This window comes from Rhinopithecus bieti, unplaced genomic scaffold, assembly GCF_001698545.2.
Source record: "Rhinopithecus bieti isolate Rb0 unplaced genomic scaffold, ASM169854v2 scaffold_4709, whole genome shotgun sequence".
Classification (NCBI taxonomy): domain Eukaryota; kingdom Metazoa; phylum Chordata; class Mammalia; order Primates; family Cercopithecidae; genus Rhinopithecus; species Rhinopithecus bieti.
In genome coordinates, this window is record NW_016805139.1 from 1,138,058 (window position 1) to 1,158,491 (window position 20,434).

Here is a 20,434-nt window from a genome sequence, read left to right on the forward strand (position 1 = left end):
AGACGGAGTTTTGCTCTCTCACCCAGGCTGGAGTGTAGTGGCACGATTTCACCTCATTGCAACCTCCATCTCCCAGGTTCAAACAATTCTCCTGCCTCAGCCTCCTGAGTTGCTGGGATTACAGGTGCACACCACCACTCCCAGCTAAATTTTTGTATTTTAGTAGAGATGGGATTTTACCATATTAGCCAGGCTGGTCTCGAACTCCTGGCCTCAAGCGATCCTACCATCTTGGCCTCTGAAAGTGCTGGGACTACAGGTGTGAGCCACTGCGCCCAGCCCAAGATTGATATTTTAAATATATACAGTATAACCAGGCAGTAAAATTAAAAGGCAGTTATATACAGTATAACCAGGCAGTAAAATTAAAAACTTAGTCTTGACTGGGCATGGTGGCTTACGCCTGTAATCCCAGCACTTTGGGAGGCTAAAGCAGGCAGATTTCTTGAGCCCTGGAGTTCAAGCCCAGCCTGGACAACATAGCAAGACCCCATCTCTAAAAAGAAGAAAAAATGTACTCTTTAGCATTTATTTTTAAGTTTTTTTATTTTGCTATAAATGTCTCTACAAGCAGCTGAACTTTAAGAATTATGACCTGTCTTGATCTTTGCCAAAGATTGGCAAAAACTCAGAAGCAGAAGAAATCAGCACTGTAATAAAGTTTTAACCAGGCGGAGAGCTCATATCCAAAGTTAATTGGGTCTGAGTCTTCCCAGTGGAAAATAATAATAATAATAATAATAATTAATGCAAATAAAAAGAAAGTTTTAGCTGGGTGTGATGGCACACACATGCAGTTCCAGCTGCTCAGGAGGCTGAGGCAAGGGGGCTGCTTGAGCCCAGGAGGTCAAGGTTGCAGTGAACTATAATCAGCCATTGCACTCCAACCTGGGCAACAGAGCAAGACCATGTCTCAAAATAAAAGTTAAGTTACTTTGAAAGTTTAGAGTCCTACATGATGTTAATTGAATTACCCACTTTTTCCCCTTAAGGAACAGGTAAAAAAAACTTTAACACATTATAAACAGATGTTGCCGTGTAAAACTTGCTATGTTTTGTCATTTTCTCAACATTGATGGGTAACAGCTTGCTTCTTCCAATATTTCATTTTTATCATGATCTTCCAGAACTTATAAAACTTTTGAGTTTGTTTAAATTTTTTTAAAAGCTTTCCCTTGGCCAGGGGTGGTGGCTCACACCTGTAATCCCAACACTTGGGGAGGCAAGATGGAAGGATTGCTTGAGCCCAGGAATTGAGACCAGCCTGGGCAACATGACGAGATCTCATCTCTACAAAAAATTTAAAAATTAGCCAGGTGTGAGGTTACACACCTGGAGTCCCAGCTACTCAGCAGGCTGAGGCAGGAGGATTGTGTGAGCCTGGGAAGTCAAGGCTATAGTAAGCTGTGTTTGTGCCACTGCACTCCAGCTTGGGCAACAGAGCAAGACCTTGTCTTAAAAAAAAGAAAATCTTTCTCTACATTGGTATGTGTCTTAATCTTTCCAAACTTAGGTTGTTTCTCCACACGCTTCAGAAAAAGGAATATCCAGAGGCAAGAGATTTAGGAGGAGAAGCCCAGATTGCGTTCTTTTTTTTTTTGAGTCTAGCTCGGTACCCATGCTGGAGTGCAGTGGCACCATCACAGCTCAGTGCAGCCTCGACCTTACAGGTTCAAGCAGTCTTCCCACCTCAGCCTCTCAAGTAGCTGGGACTACAGGTGCACACCACCATGCCTAGCTAATTATTTTTTGTAGAGATGGAGTCTCCCTATGATAATCAAGCTGGTCTCAAACTGCTGGGCCTAAGGAGTCTTCCTGCCTTAGACTCCCAAAATGCTGGGATTACAGGCATGAGTCACCATGTACAACCAGACTGCATTCTTAAAACACATGATGTTATAGTTGATAATGTCATAAAATGATGTATTACATGAAGCTCTACCTTTAAATCTTGGACCCAAGAAATGTGCAGCATCTACTCATTCATTATTTAAACATTTTTTTTTTTTTTTTTTTTTGATACTTGACTATGACCTAGGTTCTTTGTCAGCTGAGGACTTAAAAATGAGTAAGAGGAAAAAAATAAAACATGGTTCCTGTGGGACCCGAGGTCTCCAGAGGGAGACAGACATGGATGGACAGAATTTCAATATAATACAGCCTGCGTAATGCAGTGTATAAGGTACAGGACATCTTTGGAACAGAGAAGGTGGCAGGCAGTCCTCAGCCAGCCTGGGGCAGATAGGAAAAGCTTCCTTATGTCAGTGCCTTCTGGCCAAAGCCCATCAGGAACACACTTACAGCTGAACAAGTTGGGTGTCTTGGTTCATTGCAGTAAGGAAGAAAGCACACCATGAAGGACCATGAGGGCATCTCAGTGCAGAGTTGAGAGGAACTTGTTGCAGTTTAGACATGTATTAGATGACTTCGGGAAGGGTTTAAAGAATTAATGTTTTGCTCTGGATTTGATAATTCTATGATGAATTTTTATCTAGAAGGTGGGGTAAAGCTGTGATTAGTAAGGGCACAGCAGTCACTCATATTAGCTAGGAGAGGAAGACATTTGCTCGTTTTTTGTAGTTTATGGCATTCTTGTTTTTGTCTGTGCTCAAATGACTGTGGAGTGCTTTTTTTCTTCTTCTTTTTAGAGACAGGGTCTCGCTTTGTCTCCCAAGCTGCCATGCAGTGGGGTGATATCGGCTCACTGTAAAGTGGTCTTATTTTTGTCATGCTCCAGCATGGTCATAGAGTGGCCTGGTTTCGATTCAACAGAACCCCAGGCCTAGATGTTAGAACCAGGACAGTTTAGCTTACCACAGCCCAGGACTACTTTTTTTCTTTCTTTCTTTCTTTTTTTTCTTTTGAGCCAGAGTTTTGCTCTCTTTGCCCAGGCTGAAGTGCAATTGTGCAATCTCAGCTCACTGCAACCTCCGACTTCCAGGTTCAAGTGACTCTCCTGCCTCAGCCTCCTGAGTAGCCAGGATAACAGGTGTGCACCACCACGCCCAGCTAATCTTGTATTTTTAGTAGAGACTAAAAATGGTTTCTCCATGTTGGTCAGGCTGGGCTCGAACTCCTGACCTCAGATGATCCTCCCGCCTTCATCTCCCAAAGTGCTGGGATTACAGGCGGGAGCCACCACATCCAGCCTGACTGCTTTTTTTCTTTCTCACTTTCCTGAGAGAAAGAGTGATATCTTCCAGAGAGAGTGACACCTTCTAGGAAGTGTGGCTGTTGGGTGTTGCTCTCCTGCATAAGGCAAAGGCAAAAAATGTCAGGAGGAGGAAGCAAGTGGAAGTCAGGTCATGGAGGGTCCTCTGTGCCTCACTAAGGAGCTTAGCCTTTATCCTTTAGGCACTGGGATGCCATGAAGTATCTGTAAGCTCGAAGTGACAGAATCAGGTTTGCATTCTAGATAGCTTATGCTGGCAGTCATGTCGAAGGAGATCTGAGCTGGACAAGCAAGAGTTGCAGTTAGAATGTTTTCTCAGTTATCCAACCAAGAAAAAGTCAGTACTTATAGGTAGAAATGTGATTTCATTCTTACAATAAGTGGATTTTACAATTATGATAGCATATATAGTTCTAATTCTGATTCAGAAATGTCTACAAGAAGAGAAATAGGCTGGGTGCGGTGGCTCACACCTGTAATCCCAGCACTTTGGGAGGCCAAAGCAGGTGGATCATGAGGTCAGGAGTTCAAGACCAGCCTGGTCAATATGGTGAAACTCCATCTGTAGTAAAAATACAAAAATTAGCCAGGCATGGTGGTGTGTGCCAGTAGTCCCAGCTACTCGAGAGGCTGAAGCAGAAGAATCTCTTGAACCTGGGAGGCAGAGGTTACAGTGAGCCAAGATCGTACCACTGCACTCCAGCCTGGTCGACAGAGCAAGACTCTATTTCAAAAAAAAGAAAAAGAGAGTCTCATGACTAGTGAGTGCTTTAAGATCATCGACTACTCCTCTGTGTTGAAGATCTCTTTTAATGAATTGTGGAAAACATTACCACTTCACCCATTGAAGTGTTCTTTCCTATATATCTGCTATTTTTTGTTGTTGTTGTTGTTGTTGTTTGAGACAGAGTTTCGCTCTTGTTGCCCAGGCTGGAGTGCAATGGCGCGATCCTGGCTCACTATATCATAACCTCCGCCTCCTGGGTTCTAGTGATTCTCGTGCCTCAGCCTCCTGAGTAGCTGGGATTACAGGCATGCACCACCACACCCGGCTAAGTTTTTGTATTTTTAGTAGAGACAGGGTTTCTCCATGTTGGTCAGGCTGGTCTCCAACTCCCAGCCTCAGGTGATCCGCCTGCCTCAGCCTCCCAAAGTGCTGGAATTATAGGCATGAACCATCATGTCTGGCTTCTTCTTCTTTTCTTAATTCCAAGGATATCATGGGGTTTTCTTGTTTGGTTGGTTCTGAGTGTTTTTGTTTTTGTTTTGTTTTTTTGAGACAAGGTCTGGTTATATTGCCTAGGCTAGAGTGTAATAGCATGATCTTGGCTAACTGCAGCCTCCACCTCCCTCTGCCTCCTGGGTTCAAGCTATCCTCCCACCTCAGCCTACCAAGTAGTTGGGATGCCAGGTGTGTACCACAAAGCCTGCCTAATTTTTGTATTTTTTGTAGAAACGGTTTTGCCATGTTGCCCAGGCTGGTCTTGAACTTGTGAGCTCAAGTAATCTGCCCGCCTCAGCCTCCCAAAGTGCTGGGATTACAGGCATGAGCCACCATGCCCAGCCTGAAGATAGCATGTTTTGTAACTGTTTTACTTCTCCTTTATGCCTTTTAGGAAGAGTATACAATTTTGCAGCATTGTGAAGCAAATCAAATGGGGACCTTGGTTTGAATATTTAGTTGTCAAATTAAGACAGAAATTAAGAGCATTTATTACTGTAACTTTGTAATGTAACTTTGCTAAATCAATCTGCTGTTACTTGCATTTGACAAGAAAATTTTTTTTGTAGAATGGCATATTAGAAGGTATTCAAGTATTTGTCGAGTGATCTTACCCTCTGTATTTCACACATTTCATGACAAATCATTTTATAGTTTGTCCTTTTCTGTTTCAACTTATATGGAAAAATAGCTGATTGAGCTGTTATTAGAAATTCGATGATACATTCTGCATACAAGATTCAGGATCTCATTGATTTTTCCTTCACAAATTCCATTATCATTTAAATCTCCAAAGTATATTTGCTTTCAAAATGTTGGCTAAGCAAATGATCTGAGCAATTTTAAAATGTTTTGCCCATATGTATTTTCCTTTTTTGGGGGGTGGGGGTGGGAAGGACAGAGTGTCCCTCTGTTCCCGAGGCTGGAGAGCAGTGGCACTGTCTCAGCTCATTGCAACCTCTGCTTCCCAGGTTCAAGCGATTCTCATGTCTCAGCCTCCCGAGTAGCTGGGATTACATGCACGCACCACCTTTCCTGCCTAATTTTTTGTATTTTTAGTAGAACCAGGGTTTCCCTGTGTTGGCCAAGTTGGTCTCGAACTCCTGACCTCAAGTGATCCGCCTGCCTTGGCCTCCCAAAGTGCTGGGATTACAGGTGTGAGCCACTGCGCCCAGCCATGCATATGTATCTTCTTTTATCAGCAGTGGTATTTTAGAATAATGTAGACCTCTAATAAGAACTTTCAGGACCAGGTGCAGTGACTTAGGCCTGTAATCCCATCACTTTGGGAGGCCTGGGTGGAAGGATCACTTGAGCCCAGGAGTTAGAGGCCTGCCTGGGCAACATAGGGAGACCCCCATTCCTACAAAAAATTTAAAAATTACTCAGTATGATGGCACATGCCAATAGTCTCAGCTACTCAGGAGGCTGAGGTGAGAGGATCGCTAGAGCCCAGGAGGCTGAGGTTGCAATAGCCGTGATGGCGCCTCTGCACTCCAGCCTGTGCAATAGAGCGAAACCCTGTATCAAAAAAAAAAAAAAAAAAAAAAAGCGGCAGGCACAGTAGCTCACGCCTATAATTCCAGCACTTTTAAGGTGGGTGGATCACCTGAGATTAGGAGTTCAAGACCAGCCTGGCCAACATGGTAAAACCCTGTCTCTACTAAAAATACAAAAATTAGCTGGGCATGGTGGCAGGCGCCTGTAATCCCAGCTACTCAGGAGGCTGAGGCAGGAGAATTGCTTGAACCCAGGAGGCAGACGCCACAGTAAGTTGAGATCGTGCCACTGCACTCCAGCCTGGGTAACAGAGTGAGACTCCTTCTAAAAAAAAAAAAAAAAACTTTCATAATTTTAATTTTTTGCCAACAATTAGATATGATGAAGCCATCGAGAGTATGTGTTTACATTGCTTGATTGGCAAAATAGTAGTGTGTTAGAAACAATAGCAAGAGAATAATTTCTAGATAAAGAACATCAAAAAAAGCTGTTTTGTACCTTCTTAAGCCCAATCTTGTGTTGTCCAGTATGGTAGCCACTAGCCCCACGTGGCTATTATACTTTTAGTTTAAGTAATTTAATTAAAATTTAGTTCTGGCTAGACGCAGTGGCTTACACCTGTAATCCCAGTACTTTGGGAGGCTGAGGCAGGCAGATCACGAGGTCAAAAGATCAAGACCATCCTGGCCAACATGGTGAACCCCTTCTCTACTAAAATACAAAATTAGCCAGGCATAGTGGCACGTGCCTGTAGTCCCAGCTACTCAGGAAGCTGAGGCAAGAGAATCACTCGAACCCAGGAGGCGGAGGTTGCAGTGAGTCGAGATCACGACACTGCACTCCAGCCTGGCAACAGAGCGAGACTCCATCTCAAGGAAAAAAAAAAAAAAAAAAAAAAAAAATAGTCTNATAAAGAACATCAAAAAAAGCTGTTTTGTACCTTCTTAAGCCCAATCTTGTGTTGTCCAGTATGGTAGCCACTAGCCCCACGTGGCTATTATACTTTTAGTTTAAGTAATTTAATTAAAAATTTAGTTCTGGCTAGACGCAGTGGCTTACACCTGTAATCCCAGTACTTTGGGAGGCTGAGGCAGGCAGATCACGAGGTCAAAAGATCAAGACCATCCTGGCCAACATGGTGAACCCCCTTCTCTACTAAAAATACAAAAATTAGCCAGGCATAGTGGCACGTGCCTGTAGTCCCAGCTACTCAGGAAGCTGAGGCAAGAGAATCACTCGAACCCAGGAGGCGGAGGTTGCAGTGAGTCGAGATCACGACACTGCACTCCAGCCTGGCAACAGAGCGAGACTCCATCTCAAGGAAAAAAAAAAAAAAAAAAAAAAAAAAAACTAGTTCTGGCCAGGCGTGGTGGCTCATACCTGTAATCCCAGCACTTTGGGAGGCCAAGGTGAGCAGATCACCTGAGGTCAGGAGTTCAAGAACAGCCTGGTCAACTTAGTGAAACCCCATCTCTACAAAAATACAAAAATTAGCCCAGCATGACCAGCGAGTGCTTGTAATCCCAGCTACTCGGGAGGCTGAGGCGGGAGAATTGCTTGAAGTCAGGAGACGGAGGTTGTAGTGAGCCAAGATCACTTCACTGAACTCTAGCCTGGGCAACAGAGCAAGACTCCGTCTAAAAATAAAAAATTTGGTTTGTCACACATATGACAAGGGTTTTGTTTCATTTCATTTTGTTTTCTTTCATCAACCTGTTAGAAGGACAAGGATTTAATAACCGTGCACGTAGAACATTCCATCATCATGGAAAGTTCCATTAGACAGCACTACCTGAAACTCTTGTTTAAGGTGGTGATACTCGGAGAGTTTCTCCTAGTAATATTTGAAAATTCATCTTTAACTTGAAAGTTTTTATAAATGAAGACTTTCCCCCCGAAATATAACTTGTAACGTGGAAATACTATAAGTTGATCTTACGATTCATATTGGGAGAACAGAAAACTGTTGTGTTGTACTTCAGTTACAAATGAACACTAAGCTGGAATACATACATTTCACGTTCTTCTTTCTAAACCTCTAACCCCGTGGGCCTTGTATTCGTTTGATAAGCAGCTATTGAGAACCTGCCATGTGTCAGGCTTATGTGTTAGACATACAGCTCATCTTGGTTGGGTGATTGTCCAAAAACATCAGATTATCAAAAATTCAATTGATATTTATAGGTTGTAAAAACATACCAGTGTGACTAAAATTAAATATGTCTTATTACAGGTTATATTTCCAAGAGGTAGGATACATTCTTCAGAATATATTCAGTTTTCGGAGATCACCACATTTACGCTTGTACCTTTCAGCATAAAAGAATGATTTCACTTCCTTTGTGGATTTCAAAGCCATATAAAAAACGCTATGTTCCAAATTCCTTCAAACTCTAAAATCCTCTCTGCCCTGAGCTTTTCAATCAAGACGGATAAGGGCAGACTTTTTAAAATCTAATCTCTACAGCAGTGGGTCCCAAACTTGCTGCACATTGAAATCACCCAGGGATCTTCAAAAACTAGGAATACTTACCTGCCACCCACCCACAACCTATTCAATTGGTCTGCGGTGTGACCTTGGTCTCAGTGTTTTTAAGGTTCCCCTGGATGATCCTTATATGCAGCAAAGTTTGGGAACCTACTGCTCTACAGAATCACCAGTGAAACCTTTTAAAACTCAGATTCCTTGGCCCTACACTCAGAGTTTTTTTTGCTTTACTTGTTTTTGTTTTGTTTATTCAAAAGGCGGAGAAGAGAACACAGGCCCCTATAATTGTAAAGTATAGCTGGAGTTGAAAACCACTGCTGTAAAAGAATAAATGTTCTCTCTCCTTCTCTTTCCCTGTATCTGTACATCTTTGATCATATGAAAAAATACAACCAAGCACAGTGACTCACTGGCTCACGCTTGTAATCCCAGCACTTTGGGAGGCAAGGCTGGTGGATCATTTGAGGTCAGGAGTTCACGACCAGCCTGGCCAACACAATGAAACCCCGTCTCTACTAAAAATACAAAAATCAGCCAGGGGTGGTGGCGGGCGCCTGTAATCTCAGCTACTCGGGAGGCTGAAGCAGGAGAATCGCTTGAACCTCAGAGGCAGAGGTTGCAGTGAGCCAAGATCACACCACTGCACTCCATCCTGGACAACAGAGCAAGACTCCATCTCAAAAATTAAATAAATAAATAAAAATAAATAAAAGACACTTAAAATAAATGCACTTATGCTGGGGGCAGTGGCTCACACCTGTAATCCCAGAACTTTGGGAGGCTGAGGTAGGCAGATCACTTCAGGTCAGGAGTTCGAAACCAGCCTGGCCAACATGGTGAAACCCCCCCGCTCTACTAAAATACAAAAATTAGCCAGATGTGGTGATGCATACCTGTAATCGCAGCTACTTGTGGGACTGAGGCCGGAGAATAGCTTGAACCCAGGAGGCAGAGGTTGCAGTGAGCTGAGATTGCACCACTGCACTCCAGCCTGGGCAATAGAGCAAGATTCCATCTCAAAAAAAGAAAAAAATAGGCCAGGTGCAGTGGCTCATGCCTGTAATCCCAACACTTTGGGAGACTGAGGTGGGCAGATCACCTGAGGTCAGGAGTTCGAGACCAGCCTGGCCAACATATTGAAACCCTGTCTCTACTAAAAATACAAAAATTAGTCAGACATGGTGGCACATGCGCATAGTCCCAGCTACTCGGGAGGCTGAGGCAGGAGAATCCGCTTGAACTGGGAGGCAGAAGTTGCAGTGAGCCGAGAACATGCCACTGCACTCCAGCCTGGGTGACAGAGCAAGACTCTCTAAAATAAATAAAATAAAATAAAATAAAATAGTACTTAAACTGCAATATGCTATAATACTCTTGAGGGCAAGCAAACAAGTGAGGATGCCATTATTAACCCCTCTGAATTGGGGGACTCACATGATTTGTGATCACCTGACATACTCCAGGGCCAACATATTTATTAAATATTAATAGAGTGTGTTTTTTTATTTTTAGAATAAAAATGAGTACAAATAGAAATAAATAGAAATATGTCTTTCCTCACCCCAGCAGATCATCTTGCACACCCCCATGGTGCTTTTACCCTGCTTTAAAGACCACTACTGCATATGACTGCTTACAGAACCCTTGTATTCCCTAATTCTTATAAATCATTTCAATTGAATAAAGATTGGATAATTAAACATGACTTCTAACAGGACCTTCCAATCTCTTTCCTTTACCCTTATGTCAACCTCTGAATTTGACTATGAAACTATATTTTAGAAACAGAGAATTCAGGCCGGGCACAGTGGCTCACGCCTGTAATCCCAGCACTTTGGGTCAGATCACTTGCAGTCAGGAGTTCAAGAACAGCCTAACCAACGTGGCGAAACCCCGTTTCTACTAAAAATGCAAAAATTAGCCAGGCGTGGTGGCACATACCTGTGATCCCAGCTACTCGGGAGGCTGAGGCAGGAGAAACACTTGAACCTGGGAGGCAGAGGTTGCAGTGAGCCAAGATTGTGCCATTGCACTCCAGCCTGGGCAACAAGAGCAAAACTTGGTCTCAAAAAAGAAAAAAAAAAAAAGAGAGAGAGAGAAAGAGAGAAATCAATGTTGCAGGTGACTTCTGACATTCATAAGGAATATTTAGGGTTGACATTATAGCTCTATGAATACATTTTTACTTTTTCCTGTAATCTGAATCATGGCCTGTCTAGTTAATATATTTTTTTAAAAATCCAACAACTGAATATTTATCATGTATTTTGCTATTTAATATTTCAAAGGAGTTGATTTAAAAATTTGGAGTTTACTAATTAAGGTGATATTCTGTATGAATTCTGGATAGAGTTTTAGCTGATATGGTACAGATCTAAGCATTAATATAGCCATAGTTTATCCTAATCATTCCTGTTTTCTTCAGCTTTCTTCACAGAAGTCAGTGCCGTGGGTACCCATTTTAAAATCCCTGCCACTTTGGGCTATTGTAGTTGCACACTTTTCTTACAACTGGACTTTTTATACTTTATTGACATTATTGCCTACGTATTTGAAGGAGATCCTAAGGTTCAATATTCAAGAGGTAAGAAAAAATAATCGTCTGCGTCTTATATATATATATATATTATAAGACCATACACAGAATTTGTTCTCATCTATATGAAATGAAGTTATTTTGTATCTTCCATTTTATTCTGCTGTCCTAAATTTTAGAGATTCTTATACATCAAAGGACTATCAAGAAAATGAAAAACAACCCACTGAATGGGAGAAAGCATTTATAAATCAAATATCTGATAAGGGTCTAGTATCCAGATATATTAAGAATTCTTACAATTCAATAATAAAAAGAGAACTCAGTTTTTAAAATGGGCAAAGGACTTGAATACAAATACACATTTCTCGAAAGATATACAGATGGCCAATAAGCACATGTAAGGATGCCTGACATCAGGCTGGGTGTAGTGCCTCACACCTGTAATCCTACCACTTTGGGAGTTCGAGGCAGGTGGATCACTTGAGGCCAGGCATTTGAGACCAGACTGGGCAACATGGTGAAACTCTGTCTCTGTTAAAAATACAAAAAAGGCCAGGCGCGGTGGCTCACGCCTATAATCCCAGCACTTTGGGAGGCCGAGGCAGGCGGATCACCTGAGGTCAGGAGTTTGAGACCAGCCTGACCAACATGGAGAAACCCTGTCTCTACTAAAAATACAAAATTAGCCGGGCACAGTAGTGCATGCCTGTAATCACAGCTACTCGGGAGGCTGAGACAGGAGAATTGCTTGAAACGGAAGTTGTGGTGACCCGGGATCCAGCCATCGCACTCCAGCCTGGGCAACAAGAGTGAAACTCCATCTCAAAAAAGTAATAATAAAATACAAAAATAATCCCAGCACTTTGGAAGGCTGAGGCGGAAGGACTGCTTGAGCCCAGGAGTTCAGGACCAGACTGGATAATACAGCAAAACCGTCTCTACTAAAAACACAAGAAAAAATTAACCTGGCATGGTGGCATATGCCTGTAATCCCAGCTACTAGGGAGGCTGAGGCACGAGAATCTCTTGAACCCAGGAGGCGAAGGTTGCAGTGAGCTGAGATCATGCCCCTGCACTCCAGCCTGGACAGCAGAACAAGACTCTGTCCCAGAAAAAAAAAAAAAAAACTAACAAGGCTGACTGCACAACCTACTGGCTACATGGACTTACCAGCTTTAAAAACTTAAAGTGAATCCTCAGTCATTCACATTCCAAAGTATACTATAAACATTGGCCTGGGTATGTGGACCAAACCTTAAAACTTTAAGACAGCAGCCGGGCGCGGTGGCTCAAGCCTGTAATCCCAGCACTTTGGGAGGCCGAGATGGGCGGATCACGAGGTCAGGAGATCGAGACCCTCCTGGCTAACACGGTGAAACCCCGTCTCTACTAAAATACAAAAAACTAGCCGGGCGCGGTGGCGGGCGCCTGTAGTCCCAGCTACTCGGAGGCTGAGGCGGGAGAATGGCGGGAACCCGGGAGGCGGAGCTTGCAGTGATCGCGCCACTGCACTCCAGCCTGGGCAACACAGCGAGACTCCGTCTCAAAAAAAAAAAAACTTCAGACAGCTAAGCTGTGAAGAACTCCTGTGTCTACTTCTGAAAAACAAGATCACTGTATAGAAATATATCCACAAATTGCACTGACAGAAGTTATATTGAAACTAGGGTTTGGCAATATCATGAGATGGATTCACTGTGAGCAACCTTATTTTTCCCAAGTTCTCTGTTAACAGAGCCTGATTATAATCTACTACCACATTTCAACTATAAAATGGGGCTAATTTTTAAAAAAGAAAAAAATAAATAATACACTACTACAGTGATTAATTGCATTCAACTGTGCATTGAAAGGTTAATTTGGTAATTATCATTGGGATAAAACTGAGATCCACAGGAAGATTAAAAATAGCAAATCCAGCCAGGCCCGGTGACTCACACCTGTAATCCTAGCACTTTGGGAGGCCAAAGTGGGCAGATCACTTGAGGTCAGTAGTTCGAGGCCAACCTGGCCAACATGGTGAAACCCCATCTCTACTAAAAATATAAAAATTAGCCAGACATGGTGGCAGGTGCTTGTAGTCCTAGCTACTCAGGAGGCTGAGGCAGGAGAATCGCTGGAACCCAGGAGGCAGAGGTTGCAGTGAGCCAAGACTGAGCCACTGCACTCCAGCCTGGGCAACAGAGCAAGACTCCATCTCAAAAAAAAAAAAAAATAGCAAATTCTCAAAATCATATTAACAAAATCTCTTATTTTACTTATGAAGTATATTTAAAGATTACTACACTGATGTTTCTATTTGACATTTTCAGGAAGAAGTATGTATGGAAGAAATAAAATATCAATAGCTGGCCAGTAATTAATGTTGTGTACTTTAAAATAAGGATCTTTTATCTTGCATTCATAGACAAAAAGGTATTATCTTAATTAAAATTAAAAGAAGGCCAGGCGCGGTGGCTCAAGCCTGTAATCCCAGCACTTTGGGAGGCCGAGACGGGTGGATCACGAGGTCAGGAGATCGAGACCATCCTGGCTAACACGGTGAAACCCCGTCTCTACTAAAAAAAATACAAAAAATCTAGCCGGGCGAAGTGGCGGGCGCCTGTAGTCCCAGCTACTCCGGAGGCTGAGGCAGGAGAATGGCATAAACCCGGGAGGTGGAGCTTGCAGTGAGCTGAGATCTGGCCACTGCACTCCAGCCCGGGCAACAGAGCGAGACTCCATCTCAAAAAATAAAATTAAATTAAATTAAATTAAAAGAAATGTGAATATAGAACCTTTTTTCAGTCTGTAAAATAAAAAGAAATGTGAATAGAGTTTGAAAATAATTCTATAGTTATATAGCCTATTTTTTAATGGATTTTTTTTCTTGAAAATCAATATATTATATTCATGAAATGGCCTGGGTGTTTTGTTTTTTTTTTTTTAATAGTGGAGATGAGGTCTCCCATTGTTGTCCAGGTTGGTTTCATACTCCTGAGCTCAAATGAAACTCCTGCCTCAGCCTCCCAAAGTGTTGGGATTACAGGCATGAGCCACCCTGCCCGGCCATCAAATGGCCTTTGTTCAAAATAAAGCTTGCTTTGAGAAGCATGGTGCAGGCATGCCTCCTTTTATTGCACTATGCTTTATTATACTCTGCAAATATTGTATTTTTTATGAATTAAAGATTTGTGCTAACCCTGCATGGAGCAAATCTGTTAGCACCATTTTTCCAACAGCATGTGCTCACTTCAGGGCTCTTGATCTTTGATGTTAATGTTGTAATTGTTTGGGGGCACCATAATCCTTCCCCATATAAGATGGCAAACTTAATAAATGTTGAGTGTCTTCTGACAGCTCCACCAGCCAGCCATCACCCCATCTCTTTCCTTCTCCTTGAGCTTCCCTATTCCCTGAGACACAACAATATTGAAATTAAGCTGGTTAATAACCCTACAGTGGCCGGGCGTGGTGGCTCATGCACCTAGCACTTTGGGAAGCCGAGGTGGGCGGATTGCCTGAGTTCGAGAGTTCAAGACTAGCCTGAACAACACGGTGAAATCCCATCTCTACTAAAATACAAAAGAAATTAGCCGGGCATGGCGGCTCGTGCCTGTGGTCCCAACACCTCGGGAGGCTGAGGCAGGAGAGTTCCTTGAACCCAGGAGGCAGAAGTTGCAGTGAGCCGAGATCGCACCACTGCACTCCAGCCTGGGTGGCAGAGCAAGACTCCATCTCTACAAAAAAATAAAATAAATAACCCTACAGTGGCCTGCAAGTATTCAAGTGAAAGCAAGAGTCACACATCTCTCATTTTTTTAAATCTTTTATCTAAAATGTGTTATATTGAGATGATTTTCCACTCATCTCGATTCACAGTGCTCTTAGTGCTGCTTCCTCCTGAAGGAACATCCTTCCATAAGCCTTGCTTTTTCTCCTGTAGGCTGGCAGAGGACAGTGGAACAACCAACACACAAAACTACTGTTTGTGCATGAGTAAAGACCATGGTGATTTTATAGCGTCCTGGGCACTTCACATCCACGAAGTAGGAATTGGTGCTCTGCACCAGGCATTTTGCTTGTGTTTCCTCTTCTCCGCCTTCTGGAGAGGGATGAAGGAGATTTTTTTGCAAGAAGGTGTTCTCGTAGGTAGTTGTCACCACCCGGAAACTTATTTTATTTTATTTTATTTTATATTTTATTTTATTTATATTTTATTTTATTTTTTATTTTTTTTATTTTATTTTATTTTTATTTTTATTTTATTCTCACTCACTCACTTTATATTTTATTTTATTTTATTTTTTATTTTATTTTTTTATTTTATTATTTTATTTATTTTATTTTATTTCATATGTTATGTTATGTTAAAGACTGAGTCTTGCTCTGTCACCCAGGCTGGAGTTCAGTGGTGCGACCTCAGCTCACTGCAACCTCCACCTCCCAGGTTCAGGCGACTCTCCTGTCTCAGCCTCCCAAGTACCTGGGATTTCAGGTGTGTGCCACCACACCCAGCTAAATTTTTTATTTTTGTAGAGACAGAGTTTTAGCATGTTGGCCAGGCTGGTCTCAAACTCCTGACCTCAAGTGATCCCTTTGCCTTCGCCTTCCAAAGTGCTGGGATTACAGGCGTGAGCCACTGCGCCTGCAAAAAAATTGGAATCAATTTTTTAAAATAAATGAATACAAAGGATCATATCCTTGAAGTGAAACTGTGGAAGGTGCCTGTGGAATGTATAAATGCTGAAGACTTTAGTGTATTTAGGTTGTTGCCCAGGCTGGAGTGCAGTGGCACAGTCTCGGCTCACCGCAACTTCCACCTCCCGGGTTCAAGCGATTCTCCTGCCTCAGCCTCCCAAGTAGCTGGGATTACAGGCATCCATTACCATGCCTAATTTTTGTATTATTAGTAGAGACGAGGTTTCACCATGTTGGCCAAGCTGGTCTCAAACTCCTGACCTTAGGTGATCTGCCTGCTTTGGCCTCCCAAAGTGCTGGGATTACAGGCGTGAGCCACCGTGCCCAGCCAGGAGTTTTTAACATTGCAACTTGAAGTGGAAAAATTCAGTAACTGTGAAGAATTATCAACCTTATTCCACCAGGAAACAAAATCAAGATCAGAAAATTCACTTCTCTGATTTACTACAGCTTATTCTTTTTTTATTCTCCTACTAATATTTTTGAAACCATTTATTCTTATACAGGATTTTGCCACAAATAATGATAGATGTGATCCCACTATGCAGAAGTCTAAATGGAATGAAGTTTTTTTTTTTGTTTTTTGTTCTTTTTTTCTTTTGAGACAGAGTCTTGCTCTGTCACCCAAGCTGGACTGCACCAGGCAATCTTGGCTCACTGCAACCTCCACCTCCCAGGTTCAAGCAATTCTCCTGCCTCAGCCTCCCAAGTAGCCGGGATTACAGTCATGTATCACAATGCCCAGCTAATTTTTTGTATTTTTAGTAGATACAGGGTTTCACCATGTTGGCCAGGCTGGTTTTGAGCCCCTGTCCTCAAGTGATTCTCTACAGCCTCCCAAAGTGTTGGAATTACACGCATGAGCCACCGTGCCCAGCCAACCTTTATTTTTATTTATTTATTTATTTATTTATTTATTTATTTATTGAAAGGAAGTAGAATAGGGAGTGCTTGGTGATTGGATGTGAAATATGAGGAAAAAGAAACCATCAAGAAAGACTCTCAGAGGCTGGGCCTAGTGGTTCATCCCTGTAATCCCAGCACTTTGGGAGGCTGAGGCGGCCAGATCACTTGATGTCAGAAGTTCGAGATCAGCATGGCCAACATGGCAAAACCCAATCTCTGCAAAAAATACAAATTAGCCAAGCATAGTGACACACGCCTGTAATCCCAGCTACTCAGGAGGCTGAGGCAGGAGAATTGCTTGAACCCGGAAGGCGGAAGTTGCAATGAGCCGAGATCACCCCACTGCACTCCAGCCTGGGCAACAGAGCAAGACTCTGTCTCAAAAGAAAAAAAAAAAAAGACTCTCTGGTGCTGTTAAAAATAAACGCGTGTGTGTGTGTGTGTGTGTGTGTGTGTAGTAGGTAAACATGTAATGCACTTTTGAGTTATGGTTTTACTTGGCACTGATCTTTTAAAAGCAAAATGTGGCCTAGGTTCTTTAATAGATAAATTGTAAGAAAAAAATGAATGGAAGGGAATTTACAGATTTAAAGAGACATAAAAGACAAATGAAAACATTTTTAATGGCCAAGACTAAACTGAAGTGTCTAGGGATGTACATTTGGGTGATATAACTATAAATAAAAGTGAATACGTGATTACTATACACCAAAACAAGGTTAATGTTTATTTGAGGGGGGAGGAACGGAGCTGTGATAGGACTAGGAGCGTAAGGGTCTTCTGGCAAGGCTGGCAATGTTCTATTTCTCGACCTAGATGGTCATTAGAATGACTCATGAGGCCGGGCGCAGTGGCTCACGCCTGTAATCCTAGCACTTTGGGAGGCCAAGGCGGGTGGATCACAAGGTCAGGAGTTCAAGACCAGCCTGGCCAAGACAGTGAAACTCCATCTCTAATAAAAATACAAAAATTAGCCAGGTGTGGTGGCAGGCGCCTGTAACCCCAGCTACTCGGGAGGCAGAGGCAGGAGAATCACTTGAACCCAGGAGGCAGAGGTTGCAGTGAGCTGAGATCGCACCCCTGTACTCCAGCCTGAGCGAGAGTAAGACTCTGTCTCAAAAAAAAAAAAAAAAGAATGATTCATTAAGCTATATGTTTGACTTATGTGGTTTTCTGCATCTGTGTTTTATCATAAAAAATATTTTTAAAAAATAAATGAGAATGGAAGATGAAAATGTGCAGTAGGGAGAATCCATAGGCTAACAGGAAGGCTTGTCTTCTCCCACAACCCAAATCCCAGAGAAACAGTCAAGTTTACCCAAAGCAGACAGGATTATGGCAAGCCTTATTTCCCTCTGAGACAGACTCTTAGGGACTGCCTTGGACTGAACCCCATAATCCTTCTGAAAGCCAGACTTATTTGCTGTAATTATATAAAAAAATTAACAACATATTACTATGCATTTCCTTTGCTTTCAGGTGGTGGTCACTGGCTGTGATGAATGTGTATGTTTTGTTTTTTCCTCTCACCATAATTAATCCTGTATCTTCTTATTCCTTCCAGAATGGGTTTTTATCTTCATTGCCTTATTTAGGCTCTTGGTTATGTATGATCCTGTCTGGTCAAGCTGCTGACAACTTAAGGGCAAAATGGAATTTTTCAACTTTATGTGTTCGCAGAATTTTTAGCCTTATAGGTAAGTGAAACAAATCAGGTTTTGTTTTGTTTTACAGTTATTTACCATGTTTACAGTTATTGGAGATAGGAAAACAAAGTGTGTTTCCCACTTTTGCACACAGTTAACACAATACTTAACACAAAACACTTCACTCTGATCACCAAAATATTTGTGTGGATTTCTCCCTACACATAACCAGTTCTGCAGCGGACACTAGCGAGGTGTCCTGCAATTCAGTTCTGACACTGTCCAGCTGGAGGTAGCATCAGATCCTACAGGTTGAGGGCTCAGTTCTTCAGATACCAATCACAAGTCCCAGCTTGTGACCTCTGCTTCTGACTGACCGGCTATAAATCAGGGTTCCTGTGACTCTCTTGTCAGGTTCAGTAAATCTGCTAGAGCATCTCACAGAACTCAGAGAAACACTTTATTTATGTTTACCCACTTATTATAAAGGGTATTACAAAGGAGATAGATGAACAGCCAGATGGAAAGCTGCATAGGGCAACATATGTGGGACCGAATAGGGAGTTTTCATGCCCTCTCCTGGAACACCACCCTCCAAGAACCCCAACGTCAAAAGTTCATCCAAACCGTGTCCCTTTTAGTTTGCATGGAGACTTCATTAAGTGAGCATGATTGATTAAATCATTGGCCATTGGTGACTGACACACCCTTCAACCCCTCTCCCCTCTCTGGAGTTTGGGGGTAGTGCCAAAAGTCCCAGACCTCTAATCCAGCCACCATCCTGAAGCTGTATGGGGACCCCCAACCACCAGTTGTCTCATTAGCATACAAAAGATACTGTTACCACTCCAGAAATTCCAGAAGTTTTAGGAGCTGTGTGCCAAAAACCAGGGGCAGAGACCAAATATATATTTCTTTTTTAAAACAATGTTTTAATAGAAATGGGGTCTTGCTGTGTTGCCCAGTCTGGCCTTGAATTCCTGGCCTCAAGTGATCTTCCTGCCTCAGCATCCCAAAATGTTGGGATTACAGACATGAGCCACCATACTGGCCATGTTTCTTTTCTTTTCTTTTTTTTCTTTTTTTTTTTTCTTTGACAGGGGATAACTCTTAGCCCAGGCTGGAGTGTGGTGGCATGATCTTAACTCACTGCAGCCTCAACCTCCTCAGCCTCAGGTGATCCTCCCACCTCAGCCTCCTGAGTAGCTAGGACTACAGGCATGTACCACCATACCCAGCTAATTTTTAATTTTTACTAAAGACAGAGTTTCAACATGTTGTCCAGGCTGGTCTGTAACTCCTAAATTCAAGCTATCTGCCTGTCTTGGCCTCCCAAAGTGCTGGGACTACAGGAGTGAGCCACCACACCCAGCCCCAGCCATTTTGTTTAATTTTTTTCTTTAATGGGACAAGGCCTCGCTTTATTGCCCACATTGGCCTTGAACTCCTGGCCTTAAACAATCCTGCTGCTTCAGCCTCCCAAAGTGCTAGGATTACAGGTGTGAGCCACCACACCCAGCCCCCAGCCATATTTTTTTAAATCACAATATCACAACAGTTCAAGACAAAATAAAAATGATATTAGCCATTTATTTTGTTCACATAACAAAACACTACGATGCATTTAAGTGCATTTCTTTACAATATGTTTCTTTTTGAACCATACATTTTGAGGATTAAGATATATAATATTGGCCGGGCGCGGTGGCTCAAGCCTGTAATCCCAGCACTTTGGGACGCCGAGACGGGCGGATCACGAGGTCAGGAGATCGAAACCATCCTGGCTAACACGGTGAAACCCCGTCTCTACTAAAATACAAAAAACTAGCCGGGCGAGGTGGCGGCGCCTGTAGTCCCAGCTACTCGGGAGGCTGAGGCAGGAGAATGGCGTGAACCCGGGAGGCGGAGCTTGCAGTGAGCTGAGATCTGGCCACTGCGCTCCAGTCTGGGTGACAGAGCGAGACTCCGTCTCAAAAAAAAAAAAAAAAAAGATATATAATATTTGCTGGGCGCAGTGGCTCATGCCTGTAATCCTAGCACTTTAGGAGGCTGAGGCGAGCAGATCACAAGGTCAGGAGTTTGAGACCAGCCTGACCAACATGGTGAAACCCCATCTACTAAAAATACAAAAATTAGCCGAGCATGGTGGTGAGTGCCTGTAATCCCAGCTACTTGGGAGGCTGAAGCAGGAGAATTGCTTGAACCCAGGAGGCAGAGATTGCAGTGAGCTGAGATCACACCACTGCACTCCAGCCTGGGCAACAGAGTGAGATCCTGTCTC

The 20,434-nt window shown here is 42.8% G+C and overlaps 1 protein-coding gene across 4 annotated transcripts in view; it reads left to right on the forward strand.

Moving 5' to 3' along the window:
* SLC17A5 (solute carrier family 17 member 5) overlaps nucleotides 1-20,434 on the forward strand; it is a 60,806-nt gene that overhangs the window by 20,974 nt on the left and 19,398 nt on the right. For all 4 annotated transcript variants that reach the window (XM_017871329.1, XM_017871331.1, XM_017871332.1 and 1 more), the window contains 2 exons: nucleotides 10,808-10,966; nucleotides 18,072-18,204. In XM_017871329.1, coding sequence (XP_017726818.1) covers nucleotides 10,808-10,966; nucleotides 18,072-18,204 — 292 coding nt within the window. The remainder of the gene's footprint in view (nucleotides 1-10,807; nucleotides 10,967-18,071; nucleotides 18,205-20,434) is intronic.